The sequence below is a fragment of the Aquarana catesbeiana genome, linkage group LG05, assembly GCF_042186555.1.
Source record: "Aquarana catesbeiana isolate 2022-GZ linkage group LG05, ASM4218655v1, whole genome shotgun sequence".
NCBI lineage: Eukaryota > Metazoa > Chordata > Amphibia > Anura > Ranidae > Aquarana > Aquarana catesbeiana.
The window spans coordinates 505,439,096-505,459,102 of NC_133328.1; the positions used below are offsets into that span (position 1 = coordinate 505,439,096).

At 39.5% G+C, this 20,007-nt stretch overlaps 1 protein-coding gene across 3 annotated transcripts in view; it reads right to left on the bottom strand.

The window, feature by feature from the left end:
* Window positions 1-20,007, bottom strand: part of ALKAL1 (ALK and LTK ligand 1) — a 152,221-nt gene that overhangs the window by 24,933 nt on the left and 107,281 nt on the right. For all 3 annotated transcript variants that reach the window (XM_073631591.1, XM_073631590.1, XM_073631589.1), the window contains one exon: window positions 2,796-2,849. In XM_073631591.1, coding sequence (XP_073487692.1) covers window positions 2,796-2,849 — 54 coding nt within the window. The remainder of the gene's footprint in view (window positions 1-2,795; window positions 2,850-20,007) is intronic.

The following is a 20,007-nucleotide window of genomic DNA, read 5'->3' on the forward strand; positions in this document are numbered from 1 at the left end:
TGAATGAGGAGCTTGGTGGTTTCATTTTTCAAAAAGGGGCGAATGTTAGAGATGTTATGTAGGTGAATTCAACAAACTTTTGACAACGATTGGACTTGAGGCTGAAATGACAAGTCAGAGTCTAGGATTACACCTAGTACCCTGGCGTGAGGGGAGGGACTGATAGTTGCATTGTTGATTTTGATGGAAAAGTCATGGAGGGGGGCACGGGCAGGGGGGAATATTAATAGCTCAGTTTTAGAGAGATTTTGTTTAAGGAAGTGGTGCGACATCCATGCTGATATGTCAGTTAGTAAGTTAGTAGTGCGAGAGGAGACTGAAGGAGTGAGATGAGTAGACAGATAGATTTGGGTGTCATCGGCGTATTGCTATTGGAAGCCATGGGCGGAGTAGGGTAGGAGCTAAGACGATTGTAGACTAAGCGTTCTAGAAGTTTAGAGGTGAATGGGAGCAATGAGATGGGTCTTAAGTTGTTCAGGTTGGTGGGGTCCAGTGAGGGCTTTTTTAGTATGGGAGTGATCTGCGCATGTTTTAGAGGGGAGTGGAAGGTGAACAGGGCATCACACCCTGCCTGTAAAACAGACACAGACTCTTCTTCTGACACCTGTTGACACAAACCTGCATGTTCCTCAGATTACAGTGCCAAATTCAGATACCCTTAGGGAAGAAACCTTAAATCTGACATTCAGGTAACCCTATAAAAGGGAACCTCCAAACTCTTCATATTGATAAAAAGAAATGATACATTTACAGACTTTAATACAAGAGTTTTTTTGCAGTATCACATTATCAACTTTACCAGTTTGTGGTGAGCAGAATTGTTATAATGCACTGCACTCAAAAGCAGAGGTGTCCATGTAACATTTAAAACATTTTACATTGATAAATATAACAAGTTTGCTGCATTATCTGATTTGCAGGTATGCAAATGTATCTAGAAAGTTATTTGTGCAATAACACATCTTGTGGGGCTTCAAAATGTATGCAAACAGTGCTTTGTCCGAGCAGATATAAATCACTACTTTAGAAGTTATGCTGGAAGTATCCCTGAATCAAATACATCTGTGCTTTCCAACAATAGTAATTTAAGCCTGCTGAGTTCACATATGCTTTCCCATTAGTTACACCTCAATGGTAAAATCTATCACAAACAATTATGTTTGCTGTTAATATGCGCTATATATAAGAAGACCAGGGCACAGAGTGATTTTTAACTACTCGTGGAGACATTACATAGAAGTGTTGAAGCTTGCCAATTTTTTTGTAATATATAATATGTGTACTTTTTGGGATAATTTATTCCTAATGTAAACACCATAATGCTTTACTGATATTAGATGCTGTAGAACAGGGTAAAAGTCCTTTTGTCAACCTTTTTCAGAAAATTCTAGGTGCCTGGCTGTCTTTCTATACACAAAACAGCAATAACGCACAAAGTCAGTAAACATTAGCCATGAATTACCAGAAACAGGTGAAATCTGATTAGTTGGCTGCTTCGGGCTATACCATTTTTTAAAATGTTACTCCTCTTTGTACTTCCTTGCTAAAAGGACAATTAATGGTTTGCATTGAAGTTACCATGTGATACCATACTGTGATAGATCTGTATTGCATATCTGTACATAATGAACACATTAAATGCATGTGGCCCACTAAAAGTACATTCCAGGGAAAATTAAAACGTATATCTTGAAATGCATACACAAACACAGTGCGCTTGTTCAGAGCCTACTTTTCCATCTAGTCCTTGCTGCAGTGTACCTTTTAATCTCAATCTCTTCTGTATGTAATGTGATAGTTCGACATCCCCTTTTGTTCATCTGTTTCTAACATAGTAGAAAACCTCCACTGCAAACTTGTGACATCTCTCGGATACAAAAAGTCATGCTTTGAAAGTTTAAATCTTTTTTGAGATACATCAAACACAGGTAGATGAAGGTACACAACAAAGGTGTAAGAGTGCAGAACCACCACATGGTTGGAGCTACTTGGAATCAGGCAACCAAGACCCTTCGAATACATTTAAATCTACTAATATTAATGCCTTTTTCTTTTTTGTTCTTTCTTATTCTGAGGACTGGTCTCCACGGCAAGCCTTATAAGCACCAGGAGACTGGTCACCTACCTATAGCCTGGAGGCTTTGAAGGCTTACTAAATTAAAAGGTTAAGTGGCTGCATTGTTTGCACTACCCAAACTTGAACTAGCATCATTCAGATTGAGATGGAGTGAAGAAAGAGCACAGGGGTACAGCCAAAGTAGGATTCCAAGCCACTGACAACACCATATTACTGGCATAAAATCACAGCAAGTTTACAACAAGCCCTAGATGCATCAAAATCATTCTTGAAGGATTGCCCCTCAGTTGCTACTGTAATAAAATACAAGCGAAAAGCTACAATGCATCCTTTTTTTATTAATCTACTTTTAGTTTTTCGTAGTGTTGTTGGGAGATGGCTTTAAACTGGTTGTTACAGTTACTGCACTTTCCACAATAGCATTACTCTTTGCACTGCCTTATTGAAAACACAGAATATTCTGTTATATTTTCCATAAATGAAAGTGTTGGTAAATGAAATGTAGTCATGTATAATCTGTACCTAAAATGTTAAATTATTGACTTTGTGATTTTTATTTATTTATTTTTTTGGTAAATGAAATGAAGTCATGCATAATTTGTACCTAAAATGTTGCATTATTGACTTTGTGATTTTTTTTTGTATGAATTACAGAAAATTGCTTGAAGCACTAATAGAATTTGAAAAATAAAACTCAATGTATCATAAATATCCTTACCTGTAAAGTGATTTATGAATCTGTCCCTAAGGGTGGGATCTCTGGAATGTATTTCTGAAAAATATTTATAAAAACTCATGTTAATCATGTTATACACAATCATGGATAATCAATATTTAATCACATGGCATGTTTAGGGTTTTTTTTGACACAGAGAAGCACGGCAGGTGAACAGAGCAGATATCTACCTTATGGTGGGGAGGGGGGGAAGAGATAGATAGCCTTCTTTTAATTTTTTTTTTTTTTTTGGGGGTGGGGGGGGAGGCTAGTATAACTGGTTAACTGCTACAGAGAGCCCTGTAACTAGCTTGTTTCTTGTCTATGTTTATTTATGTGTATTTTATGTAAATCATGGAATGAAAGAATGTATAATATTGAATTGTGAAATTTATAATAGAAAAATAAAGAAAAATTTTGATTATAAAAAAAAAAATTGTTTTTCTTTTTTGTGTCAAATATATAAACCAGGGATCCTCAAACTACGGCCCTCCAGCTGTTGCGGAACTACACATCCCATGAGGCATTGTAAAACTCTGACACTCACAGACATGGCTAGGCATGATGGGAAGTGTAGTTCTTGAACAACTGGAGGGCCATAGTTTGAAGACCCTTGATATAAACCAATCTAAGTTTTCCTGTAATAAAACATCTATAATTGTCAGTCAAATATACATTTTTTGTAGGTACAGCATGAAGATGAAAATGAAAATGAGGATTTTCAGAATAATTTAGGATGTGATGTTGAGAAACAGGAGCTCTATGAAAAAAACAGTGAATGAAATGCAAAATAATAAGACTTAGATCTGCAGGGAAGTCTGCCCATAGGTACTATGGAAGTGACTAGGAAGTAAAAGAAAAAAGCCCAGAAAACTATTATAAATGTAAATGTAATAAACTAATATGTGACAGGCTTCACAGCTCCATGGGAACGTAGGCCGCACCTCTCCCTCCCCGAATACCAACAGTATTAATTTCTAATAAATAAAGACACTCAACGCCGAAGCTTGGTATATTTTCAATAAATTAAAATCCATGTAATCATTGCAATCAAGCAGCACACAGAAAGTTTTTTACCTTCATGCATTAATGCATGAAGGTAAAAAACCTTCAGTCTTTACAACCACTTTCAAATCGAAAGCATATTATAATATTATGAAAGGCATAAGAAGTAGATGGATAGCACTCATACCTTACAAGTTAGGACATCACCAAGATGCTATTAGCATGGTTTGTACATTCTCCCTGTGTTTGGATGCATTTGCAAGCAGATTGGCCAAAAAAAGAATGGCCACATGCATGAGAGAAATAGAGATATTACATTTCAAACTTAAAAAAGGTTATGCAGATTATAGGACAACATGTCATAAAAGAACAAAATAAAGAAAAGGCAGTTGTTTTTCTGGCACAAAATCGATATTTTTTGGCTTACTCAATAAACAAGTGCATTTGATGTGCAAAGAGCATCAAAAATGATCTTTTTAACAGTCTGGCTACAGTAGACTGAATTCTGACTACCTGCTCTATTAGATGCGATGCATTCTTCTTGCTCTTCATATTTACTTACTTACTGAATAGGTGTTATACCTCTGGTACCCTTTTTACTATAAGATCTTAAATCTGTTTACCCAATCAGAACTGTTCTGCCATTCACTGTGCCTGCACCTAACCACCAGTGCTGGGCCATCTGGCTCAGTCTCTACTGACTCTTGCACCTTAGCATATTATATGCTTCTGCATTTGTGCTAGACCCCCCCTGTCTTATATATCCTTCCTACCTTTATTGGCTTTGGTTTCAGATTCTAATCTAACTCGTATTTGCTTTGGCTTCTGATTCTTGTTGTTAGGGATGAGCCGAACACCCCCCTGTTCGGTTCGCACCAGAACATGCGAACAGGTAAAAAGTTTGCTCGAACACGCGAACACCATTAAAGTCTATGGGACACGAACATGAATAATCAAAAGTGCTAATTTTAAATGCTTATATGCAAGTTATTGTCATAAAAAGTGTTTGGGGACCCGGGTCCTGCCCCAGGGGACATGGATCAATGCAAAAAAAAGTTTTAAAAAAGGAAGTTTTTTCAGGAGCAGTGATTTTAATAATGCTTAAAGTCAAACAATAAAAGTGTAATATCCCTTTAAATTTCGTACCTGGGGGGTGTCTATAGTATGCCTGTAAAAGGGGCGCATGTTTCCCGTGTTTAGAACAGTCTGACAGCAAAATGACATTTGAAGGAAAAATTCCATTTAAAACTACCCGCGGCTATTGCATTGCCGACAATACACATAGAAGTTCATTGATAAAAACGGCATGGGAATTCAACACAGGGAAACCCCGAACCAAAATAAAAAAAAAAAAAAATGATGTGGGAGTCCCCCTAAATTCCATACCAGGCCCTTCAGGTCTGGTATGGATATTAAGGGGAACCCCGGCCAAAATTAACAAAATGACATTTCCAAGAAAAAAAGTCATTTAAAACTACTCGCGGCTATTGCATTGCCGGTGACAATACACATAAAAGTTCATTGATAAAAATGGCACTGGAATTCCCCACAGGGGAACCCCGAACCAAAATGTAAAAAAAAAATGACGTGGGGGTCCCCCTAAATTCCATACCAGGCCCTTCAGGTCTGGTATGGATATTAAGGGGAACCCGGCCAAAATTAGAAAAAAAAAATGACGTGGGGGTCCCCCTAAATTCCATACCAGACCCTTCAGGTCTGGTATGGATTTTAAGGGGCACCCCGCGCCAAAAAAAAAAAAAAACGGCGTGGGGTCCCCCCAAAAATCCATACCAGACCCTTATCCGAGCACGCAACCTGGCAGGCCGCAGGAAAAGGGGGAGGACGAGAGTGCGGCCCCCCCTCCTGAACCATACCAGGCCACATGCCCTCAACATTGGGAGGGTAGCCCCCCAAAACACCTTGTCCCCATGTTGATGAGGACAAGGGCCTCATCCCCACAACCCTGGCCGGTGGTTGTGGGGGTCTGCGGGTGGGGGGCTTATCGGAATCTGGAAGCCCCCTTTAACAAGGGAACCCCCAGATCCCGGCCCCCCCTGTGTGAAATGGTAAGGGGGTACTTACCCCTACCATTTCACTAAAAAATTGTCAAAAATGTTAAAAATGACAAGAGACAGTTTTTGACAATTCTTTTATTTAAATGCTTCTTCTTTCTTCTATCTTCCTTCATCTTCTTCTAGTTCTTCTGGCTCTTCTGGTTCTTCCTCCGGCATTCTCGTCCAGCATCTCCTCCGCGGCGTCTTCTATCTTCTTCTCCTCGGGCCGCTCCGCACCCATGGCATGGGGGGAGGCTCCCGCTCTTCTCTTCATCTTCTTCTTCATCCTCTTCTCTTCTTCCTTCTTCTCTTCTTCATTTTCTTCTCCAGGCCGCTCCGCACCCATGCTGGCATGGAGGGAGGCTCCCGCTGTGTGACGGAGTCTCCTCGTCTGACGGTTCTTAAATAACGGGGGGCGGTGACCCCGCCCCCCTCTGACGCACAGTGACTTGACGGGACTTCCCTGTGACGTCACGGGGAATGCCACAGGGAAGTCCCGTCATATCCCGTGTGTCAGAGGGGGCGGGGTCACCGGGGGGCCCCGCCCCCCGTTATTTAAGACTTGTCAGACGAGGAGACGCCGTCACACAGCGGGAGCCTCCCTCCATGCCAGCATGGATGCGGAGCGGCCCGGAGAAGAAAATGAAGAAGAGAAGAAGAGAAGAAGGAAGAAGAGAAGAGGATGAAGAAGAAGATGAAGAGAAGAGCGGGAGCCTCCCCCCATGCCATGGGTGCGGAGCGGCCCAAGGAGAAGGAGATAGAAGATGCCGCGGGAGATGCTGGACGAGAACGCCGGAGGAAGAACCAGAAGAGCCAGAAGAACCAGAAGATTATGAAGGAAGATAGAAGAAAGAAGAAGCATTTAAATAAAGGAATTGTCAAAAACTGTCTCTTGTCATTTTTAACATTTTTGACAGTTTTTTAGTGAAATGGTAGGGGTAAGTACCCCCTTACCATTTCACACAGGGGGGGCCGAGATCTGGGGGTTCCCTTGTTAAAGGGGGCTTCCAGATTCCGATAAGCCCCCCGCCCGCAGACCCACACAACCACCGGCCAGGGTTGTGGGGATGAGGCCCTTGTCCTCATCAACATGGGGACAAGGTGTTTTGGGGGGCTACCCCAAAGCACCCTCCCAATGTTGAGGGCATGTGGCCTGGTACGGTTCCGGAGGGGGGCCACACTCTCGTCCCCCCCTCTTTTCCTGCGGCCTGCCAGGTTGCGTGCTCGGATAAGGGTCTGGTATGGGTTTTTGGGGGGACCCCACGCCGTTTTTTTTTTTTTTTTTTTTGGCGCGGGGTTCCCCTTAAAATCCATACCAGACCTGAAGGGCCTGGTATGGAATTTAGGGGGACTCCCACGTCATTTTTTTTTTTTTAATTTTGGTTCGGGGTTTCCCTGTGTTGAATTCCCATGCCGTTTTTATCAATGAACTTCTATGTGTATTGTCGGCAATGCAATAGCCGCAGGTAGTTTTAAATTGAATTTTTCCTTCGAAATGTCATTTTGCTGTCAGACTGTTCTAAACACGGGAAACATGCGCACCTTTACAGGCATACTATAGACACCCCAGAGGTACGAAATTTAAAGGGATATTACACTTTTATTGTTTGACTATAAGCATTATTAAAATCACTGCTCCTGAAAAAACGTCCGTTTTTAAAACTTTTTTTGCATTGATCCATGTCCCCTGGGGCAGGACCCGGGTCCCCAAACACTTTTTATGACAATAACTTGCATATAAGCCTTTAAAATTAGCACTTTTGATTTCTCCCATAGACTTTTAAAGGGTGTTCTGCGACATTCGAATTTGCCACGAACACCCCAAATTGTTCGCTGTTCGGTGAACTTGCGAACAGCCAATGTTCGAGTCGAACATGAGTTCGACTCGAACTCGAAGCTCATCCCTACTTGTTGTCAATATTAGTTTCGGCTCCTATGTGCGTTTGCCTGTCTGTGCAATATCATGTGTGGGGTACTGTGAGTTTTTGTGACATCCATGCCTTTAGAGTCAATCTAAACCTTCAATGGCTCGGGGAACTACTATACACTTCTGGTCCCTACATTTTATGAGAGTCATTCACCATAAACTGACAATCAGTGTTTATTTTGACGTCAAATTTAGATTTAGTCTTAGCTATAGTCTTTTGACTTAAATGCCATTTTAGTTTTAGTCGTATTTTAGTCTTTTGACTGAAACTGCATTTTAGTTTTAGTCGTTATTTAGTCATCTGAATTGTTTTAGTTGTATTTTAGTCGACTAAAATCTCCAGTACATTTTAGTTGACTAAAATCTATTGGGTTTATTTAACTTCCAATGCGTTATTTCTTTTGAATTGCCAAACATTATACATTCTTGGAGTAAAAATCTAGCAACATGTTATTATTTATGGTATTAAGGTTTGACCATGCACTACAGACACAGATTTAGCCGTTGTGATATAGAGTGTCTTTATAAATAAAACCAAGCTTAATAAACAAACAATATTGCTTTTTGACAAACAAAAGTACAACTTGAAAATATAAAAAAAAAAAAAAAAAACTGTAAACTCTATTGGCTGTAATGCCATTGCACACATTACCTGAATATACTACCAACATTAAATATTAAGAAAAAAATAAGAAAAGCCTTGTTTATTTTATTTTTTTCATTCAGCAGCTTAGTCGATGCCCTGCGGTTTTAAATTTTGACGTCAAATTTCAATTTAGTTTTAGTCATAGTCTTTTGACTAAAATGGCATTTTAGTTTTAGTCGTATTTTAGTCTTTTGACTAAAATGGCATTTTAGTTTTAGTCGTATTTTAGTCATCTGAATTGTTTTCATTTTAGTCATATTTTAGTTGACTAAAATAGTAGTAATTTAGTCGACGAAAATATTTTAGTCGGCAAAATTAACACTGCTGACAGTGTGGTATATTCATGTTTGCTTGTTCTAATGCTGTGCCTGCTCCCCTGTGTGTTTGACTGTTCTCAAATTTCTATTCCTGCTCTGCCCTGGGTTTCTATTATCATTCTTTTATCGGGTCCTTTTTCTGGAAGGTCCCAAAACCCCTCTATACAGCCAGGAGTTCCTGCTATCCGTTATATTAAGTGAATGCATATAAAACAAAGCATCTGTGAGTCCACGTGTCATACCAGCTTACATTTCTGCAGGATAGAAAAACAGATATTTCAAATCTGTAATCTGGCTGCAACCAAACCACGTGTTGTATTCATGAATCAATAAAATAGTCGGCATCCCACTGAGATGCTGACATCCATCATAAATCCAAAATATGGCTTCCTTCACCTGGGATGCCAATTTCTACTATGAATCAATTAATCATTCTCTTACCTTCAGAAAAGACAGCTATTTTGCAATACTCAGTATATAATCTGATGTGTTTCTATTATCAACAAAATGTGTAGTCTGTTAAGGCTTCCTACCAGTTGCTCTCATTAATCTGTGTCACATGCCATAGGACAAATCTAATTTACAAATCATGAGGTGGTAACGGGACCTATGGATCTATTACCTGGGATTAAGGAAAATTCTTATTAGAAGTAAAGTTAATGCAGCTCTGTTATAATGAATACATCATCAAATGTATTTTTTAAGCAAGCGCTGACTCCCTTATGGACAAACAGTGCATTGAGGTCAAATTGGAGACAATTTGGAGTCAAATTGAATACATCTTGTACGGATGTTATTACACTGCATAGCTTAGTGTCGTCTGAAAATACTGAAAGTGTACTTTTAATCCCAGACCCTATATCATTTATAAATATATAATATATTTAAAAAGTAAGGGTCCCAACACTGAACCTTGGGGTATATCACTGATAATCCTAGACCATTCAGAGTAATGATAGATATGAATAATGAATAATATGATTTATTAACCAATACTCTCTGAATACGGTCTTTTAGCCAGTTTTCTATCCATTTACAAAATGGCCATTTTTTATACTGTGAAAGATGATGATACGCAGAGTAAATTGATACCCAACATGTCACGCTTCAAAATTGCGCTCGCTCGTGGAATGGCAACAAACTTTTACCCTTAAAAATCTCCATAGGCGATTTTTAAAAAATTCTACAGGTTGCATGTTTTGAGTTACAGAGGAGGTCTAGGGCTAGAATTATTGCTCTCATGTGTGGTTTGAACACCATTTTCATATGCGGGCGCTCACGTATGCGTTTGCTTCTGCATGTGAGCTTGGCGGGACAGGGTGCGTTAAAAAAAAATATATATTTTACTTTTATTTATTTTACTTACAAAAAATGTTGTTTGAAAAAAAAAATGTCCCTTCATCCATCAAAACGTCACTTCTGCCCTGCAATGATATGGAGCTAGGTGGGGGCCATCTTCCCCTCACTCAGCTCCATACCACACAGGGAGAAGGATCCAATTACCTCCGCCGCTGCCAGCGGCTCCGGTGAGTGGCAGAGGGCACCAGAGTGTGGCGGGAGGGGGGCCCTCTCCCGCCACTGATAAAAACTTGCTGTGAATCCGCCGCAGATATCACTTTTATCTGAAACCGGACTGCTCACTGAAGAAGAGGATACAGGGGTTAAGGTAGCTAGCTGTTGCTATAACAAAGATATTCCATTTTAAAGTGTTGACATATATCGTCGTGAGCCGGGCTGGAAGTGGTTAACTTACATTGTGCTTTATCTTTATCTTTGTAACTTTTCTATATTAAGTTCAATTTGAACCAAACTTTACTTTTCAGGTTTTTACAGGAAATGATGGAAAATCTATCTATCTATCTATCTATCTATCTATCTATCTATCTATCTATCTATCTCTCTATCTCTCTCTCTATCTCTCTATCTATCTCTCTATCTATCTCTCTATCTTCTAATATTGAGCTGGTACAATTTTTTTTAAATATAAACATTTAAATAGTATATTTAAAAAAAACTGCTTGTGCTCCCGAACACTGCTTGTGTTTTGTGGCCATTTTGTTTATTTTCAGCACAATGAACTAAAGCACCTTTTGTACTTGACACTTGATGAAGCCACAAATGTGGTGAAACATGTTGGGAATGGCTTTAGAAGAAAAAGCATTTAAAATTATCAGTTTAGACTGGGAAGTACAAAAAGGAACAAGATAAGAAAAATAAACAGTATATGGAGAGGGGCAGAGCAACAGTACAAGAAATTCAGAATATGAGACGGTAGAATAAAAAGTGAAAGGAACAAAATAAAGCATTCATCTTTTGAAATAGAACCCACTGTAAATCTTACACAAATGTGTATGTAGCTAGAAAGCAATAGATCTCCTATGTGAGCCTGTATGATAGTCAGATAGTTAACCACTTCAGCCCTAGAAGATTTGGCTGCTCAATGACCAGGCCATTTTTTGCGATACAGCACTGCGTCGCTTTAACTGGCAATTGCACAGTCATGCGACGCTGTACCCAAACAAAATTGACGTCCTTTGTTCCCACAAATAGAGCTCTCTTATGGTGTATTTGATCACCTCTGCGGTTTTTATTTTTTGTGCTATAAACAAAAAAAGAGCGACAATTTTGAAAACACACAATATCTTTTACTTTTTGCTATAATAAATATTAAAAAAAAAAAAAATTTTTCCTCAGTTTAGGCCGATATGTATTCTTCTACATATTTTTGGTAAAAGGAAAAAAAATCAAAATAAGCGTATATTGATTGGTTTGCACAAAAGTTATAGCGTCTAATAGGGGATAGATTTATGGCATTTTTAGTATTTATTTGTTTTTTTACTAGTAATGGCAGCGATTTTTATCGGGACTGCGATATTGCAGCAGACAAATTGGACACTTTTGGGACAATTGACAATTATACAGCGATCAGTGCTATAAAAAAATGCAATGATTACTGTATAAATGTCACTGGCAGGGAAGGGGTTAACAATAGGGGCGATCAAGGGGTTAACTGTGTTCTCTAGATGTGTTCTAACTGTAGGGAGATGTGACTTTCTAGGAGGAGAGAGAGATCGGTGTTCATACTTAGTATGAACACATGATCTGTCTCTACTCCCTTGAAAGAACCGGGATTTGTGTGTTTACACGCACAGATCCTGGTTCTCGCTCTGTCATGAGCGATCGCGGATGCCCGGCAGTCATCGCGCCTGCAGGGCACTCGCATCAGCTCCGGGCATACACTGCGGTGCGCGCTCGCCCCTAGTGGCCAAAAGGCAAAATGACGTAAGGTAACATTGTTTCGCCCAGTCGTGCCATTCTGCCACAGTAAAACTGCGGCGGCTGGTCGGCAAGCAGTTAAACAGTCTCAAAAACAGACACAAGTAGCATATGAAAATGTGGGCTAAAATATCATATTTTTGGAAATGCAATAAAAGTTATATTTTAGACCCCTTTCACACCGGGGTGCTTTTCAGGCGTTTTTGCTCTAAAAATAGCTCCTGAAAAGCGCCTCTCAAGCCACCCCAGTGAGCATAGCAGGAACACAAGATCTCCGTCTTCCCCTCTCATTGAATGGCGGTCTGCCTTGTTTACATAAGCAGATTGCCGTTCAGCCTCTCCTGAGAATAATCGGCGTGTGCTGGCAGACATCGCGTCCCTGCACGTGCCCCAGAACCAGTGCACAAAATCACGTACAGGTACCTGATTTTGCGCAGGAGGGCCGCCCTGCAGCAGTATATCTGGATGGGGCAGTCCATAGCAGGTTAAACTACAGTATGTTATTTAAAAATCATTACTTGCTATGGGTGCTTAAGCGTCAGCACTTTTCTTAATAGTAATCCTGGCCCCACCTAAGCAACATCAATTTTGATTTTAAAAATAGATAATTTTTCCCTCCATGCCTATTTTTTCATGTTTTCAGATTATTAGCAAAATAATTCATATGACTTTATAATTTTCCACTGGAATTATTGCATATCTTTGATCAAACACTGTATAATCAAAATGACATTTTAAAATGAGCATGTCACATGTAGTTCCAGCACTTAACATGTATATTTTGTTTTGTTTCTGATGTATCACAAGTTGATGGAGTCTACAAGCATGAGTACTTAAGCTTATTATTCAAGCCATTTCTCTAAAAATAGTGTGATTTAAACATCTCAGAAATTTATTTTATGCAAAAGAAACTAATAATTAATTTGTGATATTTGTGATATTTGTGATAAGCTGGATCTCTACTCTTGAATTAATATAATGCTGCAGCCTTATGACTCAGGGATTACTTTTCTAATTAATTATCTGTATTTATACCCTGTAAGGCCTCTTTCACACTTGTGCGACCTGAAAGTCGTGTGATGTTGGCACAATTTTTTTGCTGCGACTTTGATGCGATTTTGTGTAATCCTGAGGTCTATGGACCTCAAGTCGCATCAAAGTTGGACCAAAGTAGTGCAGGGAGTACTTTGAAGTCGCACAGATATGAATGGTACTCATTGGAAATCATGGGGTATGACTTATCATGCGACTTTGCAGTCGCAGGACAAGTGGGAAAGGGGCCTTAGAGAAAACATGCCAGGCTACAAGTTCCAATAGAGGCTATTGAAATACCTAGCTGAACTCAAGTCTGACAACAGACACTGATAACATTTTTAAGATGCTAAATGTCTTCTGTCAAGATTATATGAAATAAAACTAAAGGCTTGTAAATTGTTCAGTTTTCTTTTTTTGGAAAAAAAAAAGGAAGCGGAAACCATCCAATAAGGAAATCCTGACAGCTTTTACCACATCCCACTTGCGATTAGAAAAAAGGAAGGGCGTGCCCCAATGGGATGATGTGGGTAAAAGGGTGGACAGGATATTGGCAATAGAATCATAGAAGATGTGTATAAAAATATACATTTTATTGGATAAATGTATACAAAATAGAATAGAATATACAATAAACATCTAAAATCATGAAATTGAAATACATGTACAATAGAAATCAGCAGCTAATTGGATGCTGAGAGCACACAACATTACTAGACTGGAAGTCCACTGAATATGGTGGTCACAACAAGTTCCAACATGTTTCCGAAACAGAGAAAAGCCAAAAGGCTAAACAGACTCTGTATTCATTTCCTTCTTCAGGGGTTAGATGGACGCATGCTGGTAACATTCTATTGAAAAACATTCTATTGCATCCTAGGGGGAGCAACTCTACTCAGGCAGGAGGTATGACAGCATATGTGGGGTCTTGGAGGCTGACACTGAGCCAATATTTCTGCCCATGCAGGAAGAGAATTCAAGTGAATAATAAAATTCACAATACTACTGGAGAGTCACAATCTTAAAAATGTCCATTCCAATGAAAAACTCTGTCATTTCTGACAATGCATCAAAATTTAAACCAATTTACGTAGCACACATTTTAAGATACATTATAAAAGAAACATGAAAGACTGGACCAAATGTAAACAGTATCATAATAGAGCCCAGGAGTACATGGATGATTGTACCAAACAGGTACTTTACTACTTTATGTGCTGTATACAAGCAAAATAGAAAACTGTATGTCCTTTGAAGGGGTTAGCAGGGGGTTTAGTTCCTGGAACTGACTCCATTTCTGGCTTAGAGATGTATTTCAGATGCTTTGTATTTTACATAGAGCTATTAACTATCACTATTAAAGAAATGTAATAACTTTATACCACCAATATATTACATTTTAGAGATCTTACCGTATCTTAGTATTACACAAGACAGATAAAATAATAAGGCAAGTTTTAGTAGCACACAATTCATATATCTTTATGTATTTATTTGCATTTTATTGTTATATTTTTAGCTTGTTTTTTTTTGTTTTTGTTTTTGTTTTTTTTAATCTTGGGAAAAGACCTAAGCAAAAATAAAGAACATACAAACTCCACACACATAAGAACCTGCTTGAAATTGAGTACAGAAACCCTACTTCTGACAGCCAACTGTGCTAGCCATTTTACCACCATGCTGTGCTATATCCAATGAAACAAGTCTAATAAGCCCAAAAGAAGAACTGGAAGACAGAAACAATAGAAATAAAAGTGATTGTCATGTACCGTACTGTACTGTTTTTTCATTTCATCAAGTTAATCCTGATTTGACCTACTTTTAATCCCAAAATCAAGCACAGACAGCAAAGGAGGATCTATTTTTATCTCAACTAGGAAGTAGGAACTTTAGTAAATAATAAAATGTGGTGTGTTTTTAATATGTAGTCTTTTGGAAAATAATCACTAGTCTGTACAATGCAGTTAAAGAGTATAGTCATCTAAGTGCAATAAAATATAGAAATGTAGGACTCATTAGGACTCTTTTAAAGTTTGTTTCAACCTAAGGCGATGTTCAGATGGGCACCAGATGTAGAATAGCATCTAACATCCAACCTTTGGGGCATAATTCGGTTAAAATCTTAAAGAGGAACTGCAGTCTGCACACATAATTTGTAATAAAAACATCTTTTGCCATTCTGAAGCTTCCCTCCAACCACTTTGCATATTATTTTATATATACTGTGATTCTGTACTTGCCAAATATGCTGCAGAAATCTCCCCCCACTAAGTCTGGCTGCATCCATTTTAACTGTGGGCAGCTGAAGCTGCTGCCTGTTCACTTCCTGGATTTACACAGATGCACAGGCACATCTCCAGCTCTGCAGCTCTGATTGGCCCTCTTATGACTCACCCCCCCCCCCCCCCCCTTCCTGGCAAATTCTCATGAAAATGAGAGAGAGAGCTGTGCATGATGTCATAAGCCTAGGATTTTTACCAGACAAGAAATGGGAATTTTACTATCCAAAGTTAACACAGCAAAGGCAAAAGATTTAATAGATGGAAAGTTGAAAAAAAGACTGAAGGTCCGTTTTAAACATTCCCCTTTGAGAAAGTAATGGATCCCAATAGCAGTCATAGCCTATTGATGCAGCAAACATTCAGTTTGCCACACTGTGTTGCCACACTTGCTAGCCTAGGGGATTATTTACCAAAACTGGACAGTGCAAAATCTGGTGCAGCTCAGAATAAACCAAGCAGCTTTCAGGTTAAATTTGCCAAAGCTTAATTGAACAAATTGAAGTTAGAAGCTGATTGGCTACCATGCATAGCTGTACCAGATTCTGAGTGTACCCGTTTTAGTAATCCCCCCCCCCCAGTGTACTAAACCAGCATATCCAGAACATCTGATGTCTGTGGGTGTTAATCTGTGGGATGACTAACCAAATACATAGAATCCAAGCAATGCCGAGAATGATCTTGGACTTCCACTGTGTAAGCCTGCAGTGAGAAAGCAGTGGAGCCCATGTATTATCTAGCAGGAAATTTCAGTTAACAGCGAAGCAGAGAACATCTTATGAGTAAAAGACAACATCTTGACCTGCATAAAAAAGATTCTCTGCTGAAAGCAGCCTGGGGTTGATTTACTAGTACAATATAGCTGTTCACCTGGCAAACTTAATGTTTAATTTGCGCAGCTGCTGTCCCTGGAAATAACTCACAGAAGGTGGACTTAAAGGGGATTGAGATGTGGTGGTCAATTGGTTCCCAAATCCAATTGGTTCCGCAAGGAGGGACCAAATCCAATTTGGTCCCTCCATCTGCCAAAATTAAAAAAATTAAAAATAAAAGCCAGCGCTTCCCAAACTGCCATTGTAGTAACAATTCAATAAACCCCTACACAATCCAATCTAGCCTCGGTAGTGTCTTTACTTTTCATTAAGAGGCTTATTGAATGGTTACTACTCTGGCAGTTTGGGAAGAACTGGCTTTTATTTAGTTTTCTGATTGTAACACTTGGGATAGTATATTTTCTGGCTGCATCCCAGGGGGAGAGGGCAAATTACCATCAGTTTAATATTTTTATGAAGTTTGCATTGTAATCCTTGCCTGTGTTTGCCTGACCAGTCTTACATAAAAAAAAAAAAAAATGAAAATATTTTAAAATGCTATAAATATGTAAATGTTAAAATGTGTAAAAAAAGTTGTATAGGTGCATGGACAATGTTCTTGTGTTTCTGTGTTACCAAGCAAGCCATTACTTTTAGGATAAATGTTTTTTGAGAGAGCACATTAAAACTTAGATAGACTTGTTACAGCATTTTTTTGCCTGGTTTGATTCAATATTGCAGCTTTGTCTTCATGATCAGGCATTCCCATCCAGTAAATGAATGGCGCCAGTGATGTCACTGGTTGAGACAAGTGCAGGCCATTTCCATTAGAGAAAAGACTGCAGTAATTATTTTTTTTCTCTAGGGGCTTTAACGGGGTTACATTTGTTTCATTGAAAACAAGCGAATACCAGTGAGTAATTCAAATATGAGCCTGCCGATGTACTGAGGTCCTTAGATGCTGACAAAGGATCAACTTTAGAGGGCAAACGTGCACCTGCAATATATTTATCTTAGGAGATTTGCTCTGTAATTGTGGTGATCACCAATATCACAAAAAATGAAAGTAAGGGTAAATCCAAAGTTTTGAGTATCCACCAGAACAAAAAAGAATCAGCTTCAGTTCATTCACTAGACTAAAGCAAAATTCCCTTTAACCAATTCAGCCCCGGAAGGATTTACCCCCTTTCTGACCAGAGCACTTTTTACAATTTGGCACTGCGTCGCTTTAACTGCTAATTGCGCGGTCATGCAATGCTGTACCCAAACGAAATTTGCGTCCTTTTCTTCCCACAAATAGAGCTTTCTTTTGATGGTATTTGATCACCTCTGCCATTTTTATTTTTTGCGCTATAAACGGAAAAAGACTGAAAATTTTGAAAAAATGATATTTTCTATTTTTTATTATAAAAAAAATCCAATAAACTCAATTTTAGTCATACATTTAGGCCAAAATGTATTCGGCCACATGTCTTTGGTAAAAAAATGTCAATAAGTGTATATTTATTGGTTTGCGCAAAAGTTATAGCGCCTACAAACTAAGATTTACAAAAAGTTGTTACTAAATGATATATTGCTCACACAGGCCATGGGCATATGTGGAATTGCACCCCAAAATACATTTAGCTGCTTCTCCTGAGTATGGGGATACCACATGTGTGGGACTTTTTGGGAGCCTAGCCGCGTACGGGGCCACGAAAACCAAGCACCGCTTTCAGGATTTCTAAGGGCGTAAATTTTTGATTTCACTCCTCACTACCTATCACAGTTTTGAAGGCCATAAAATGCCAAGATAGCACAACCCCCCCCCCCCCCAATGACCCAATTTTGGAAAGTAGACACCCCAAGCTATTTGATGAGAGGCATGTTGAGTCCATGGAATATTTTATATTTTGACACAAGTTGCGGGAAAGTGACCAATTTTTTTTTTGCACAAAGTTGTCACTAAATGATATATTGCTCACACAGGCTATGGGCATATGTGGAATTGCACCCCAAAATACATTTAGCTGCTTTTCCTGAGTATGGGGATACCACATGTGTGGCACTTTTTGGGAGCCTAGCCGCGTACGGGGCCCCGAAAACCAAGCACCGCCTTCAGGATTTCTAAGGGCGTAAATTTTTGATTTTACTCCTCACTACCTATCACAGTTTTGAAGGCCATAAAATGCCAAGATGGCACAACCCCCCCCCCCCAAATGGCCCCATTTTGGAAAGTAGACACCCCAAGCTATTTGCTGAGAGGCATGTTGAGTCCATGGAATATTTTATATTTTGACACAAGTTGCGGGAAAGTGACCAATTTTTTTTTTGCACAAAGTTGTCACTAAATGATATATTGCTCACACAGGCTATGGGCATATGTGGAATTGCACCCCAAAATACATTTAGCTGCTTTTCCTGAGTATGGGGATACCACATGTGTGGCACTTTTTGGGAGCCTAGCCGCGTACGGGGCCCCGAAAACCAAGCACCGCCTTCAGGATTTCTAAGGGCGTAAATTTTTGATTTTACTCCTCACTACCTATCACAGTTTTGAAGGCCATAAAATGCCAAGATGGCACAACCCCCCCCCCCAAATGGCCCCATTTTGGAAAGTAGACACCCCAAGCTATTTGCTGAGAGGCATGTTGAGTCCATGGAATATTTTATATTTTGACACAAGTTGCGGGAAAGTGACAATTTTTTTTGTACAAAGTTGTCACTAAATGATATATTGCTCAAACATGCAATGGGCATATGTTGAATTACACCCCAAAATACATTCTGCTGCTTCTCCTGAGTACAGGGATACCACATGTGTGGGACTTTTTGGGAGCCTAGCCGCGCACGGGGCCCCGAAAACAAAGCGCCACCTTCAGAATTTCTAAGGGCGTAAAGTTTTGATTTCACTCCTCACTACCTATCACAGTTTTGAAGGCCATAAAATGCCCAGATGGCACAACCCCCCCCCAAATGACCCCATTTTGGAAAGTAGACATCCCAAGCTTTTTGCTGAGAGGCATGTTGAGTCCATGGAATATTTTATATTTTGACACAAGTTGCGGGAAAGTGACCAATTTTTTTTTTTTGCACAAAGTTGTCACTAAATGATATATTGCTCACACAGGCCATGGGCATATGTGGAATTGCACCCCAAAATACATTTAGCTGCTTCTCCTGAGTATGGGGATACCACATGTGTGGGACTTTTTAGGAGCCTAGCCGCGTACGGGGCCCCGAAAACCAAGCACCGCCTTCAGGATTTCTAAGGGTGTAAAGTTTTGATTTCACTCCTCACTACCTATCACAGTTTTGAAGGCCATAAAATGCCAAGATGGCACAAAACCCCCCCAAATGACCCCATTTTGGAAAGTAGACACCCCAAGCTATTTGCTGAGAGGCATGTTGAGTCCATGGAATATATTATATTTTGACACAAGTTGCGGGAAAGTGACCAATTTTTTTTTTTTGCACAAAGTTGTCACTAAATGATATATTGCTCACACAGGCCATGGGCATATGTGGAATTGCACCCCAAAATACATTTAGCTGCTTCTCCTGAGTATGGGGATACCACATGTGTGGGACTTTTTGGGAGCCTAGCTGCGTACGGTGCCCCGAAAACCAATCACCGCCTTCAGGATTTCTAAGGGCGTAAATTTTTGATTCACTCCTCACTACCTATCACAGTTTCGAAGGCCATAAAATGCCAAGATAGCACAAAACCCCCCAAATGACCCCATTTTGGAAAGTATAAACCCCAAGCTATTTGCTGAGAGGCATGTTGAGTCCATGGAATATTTTATATTTTGACACAAGTTGCGGGAAAGTGACCAATTTTTTTTTTTTGCACAAAGTTGTCACTAAATGATATATTGCTCACAC